The sequence below is a fragment of the Gekko japonicus genome, unplaced genomic scaffold, assembly GCF_001447785.1.
Source record: "Gekko japonicus isolate JY-2015 unplaced genomic scaffold, Gekko_japonicus_V1.1 scaffold4605, whole genome shotgun sequence".
NCBI classification, from domain to species: domain Eukaryota; kingdom Metazoa; phylum Chordata; class Lepidosauria; order Squamata; family Gekkonidae; genus Gekko; species Gekko japonicus.
Window position 1 is genome coordinate 72,599 of NW_015160364.1, and position 1,639 is coordinate 74,237.

General features: G+C 54.7%; 1 protein-coding gene across 1 annotated transcript in view; it reads left to right on the forward strand.

Moving 5' to 3' along the window:
- Nucleotides 1-1,639, forward strand: part of LOC107115818 (ras-associating and dilute domain-containing protein-like) — a gene marked incomplete at its 3' end in the record, with an annotated part of 28,886 nt that overhangs the window by 22,563 nt on the left and 4,684 nt on the right. Inside the window, exon 2 of the mRNA XM_015417580.1 lies at nt 187-512. Coding sequence (XP_015273066.1) covers nt 187-512 — 326 coding nt within the window. The remainder of the gene's footprint in view (nt 1-186; nt 513-1,639) is intronic.

Sequence of the window (1,639 nt, forward strand, 5' to 3'; positions counted from 1 at the left end):
CTCCTCCTCTTCTTCTTCTTCTTCTGCTCCTCCTCCTCTTCTTTTTCTTTTTCTTCTTCTCCTTCTCCTCCTCTTCTTTTTTCCCTCCTCCTCCTCTTCCCCCTCCTTTCCCTCCTCCTTCTCCTCCTCTTCTTCCTCCTCCTCCTCCTCCATGCCTGCCATCTAATCTCCCTTTCTCTCCCCCAGGCATAAATGCCCAGGCCCGGAAACTCCAGCGGAACCGCGCCAAAGGCACCATGACCCTCCTGACGGGATGCAAAAGCCACTCCACGCCGCCGCCTCTCCGGCGCACCGTCAGCGAGACCAGCCTCAACCAGGCCAGCACTCGGGACGAAGGCGAGGAGGAGCAGCTCCAGAGGCATTACTCCACGTTGCCGGAGACCCTGCGATGCGTGGAGAGCGCGAGGAACGGGGAGCCGCCTCGCGCGGAGGAGCAGAGTAGCACTAGCCTGCGCCACTCGCTTTACCAGTCTCCGCATCTCCTGCTCCTCCAGGGCTACAGCCAGCAGCACGTAAGTGCGGGGACCGTCGTTCCCCTTGGCCTCTCCCACTGTAGGAGATTTCCCCTTGCTGCCATAAGGTCTTACCACTACGGTCTCCAACGTGGCGCCCATGAGTCCCATGTTGCCTGTTGATGTGCCTCCTGGCGCCTGCTTATAGCTTGGATCAGCTATGTAAGAGCACGCTGTACATTTATGAAATGAGGGGGCAGGGAGGCCAAAGGCAGATATATTTCTCTCTCCCGCTCTCTTAACACGAGAACTCCGGGATGATTTAGTGGCAGTAGATTCAGGACAGAGTCAGAGGTGCGCCACAGCGAAACAGGTAATTAAATGATGAGTTTCACCGCCGGGAGATACGGTGGCAGCCGCTCGCTGAGGTCCTTTTTTAGGGGAAGTGGAAAACGTTTCGTTGCGTCTACTTATCTGTGAGACTGCGAGGCCCCTCTTGTATTGTCCCTGTGGCTGCAGTTTGGTAGCAGCCGAAGAACGTTGGTCTGCAGAGAAGATGGAGCCACGTGTGTGTGGGCGGGAGGGGGAGCATAAGAGAGCATCAGAGCAGCCAGTGTTGGATCAGGCCCACCCGGTCCAACACTATAAACAGACTAAATAATGCACATGCAATCCGCTTTCAATGCACTTTGCAACTGGATTTTACTGTGTGAAATGGCAAAATCCACTTGCAAACAGTCTCTGAAGTGGATTGAAGCTGCATTATTTAGCATGTGTGGAATACCAGGTGCCATCAGGAGGTCCAGCAGTGGGGCCAGGACACTAGTGGGGCACTCCCACTGTTGCCCCCCCCCAAACACCAAGAAGACAGAGCATCCCTTGCCCCAGACCGAGAGCTCCTATCTATACCTTAAGAACATAAGAACATAAGAGACGCCAATGTTGGATCAGGCCAAAGGCCCATCCAGTCCAACACTCTCAAAAATACCAGTGCCATCAGGAGGTCCACCCAGGGCTATTTTTGGGCAGGAACGCACAGGAACGGAGTTCCGGCTGGCTCCCAAGTTGGCCACGCCCAGCAGGAACTCATTAGCATAATAGGCCACACCCAACAGCAGAAACACATTAGGATTGGCTACATTAGGGGTGTGTGGCCTAACATGCAAAGGAGTCCCTGCTACAAAAAA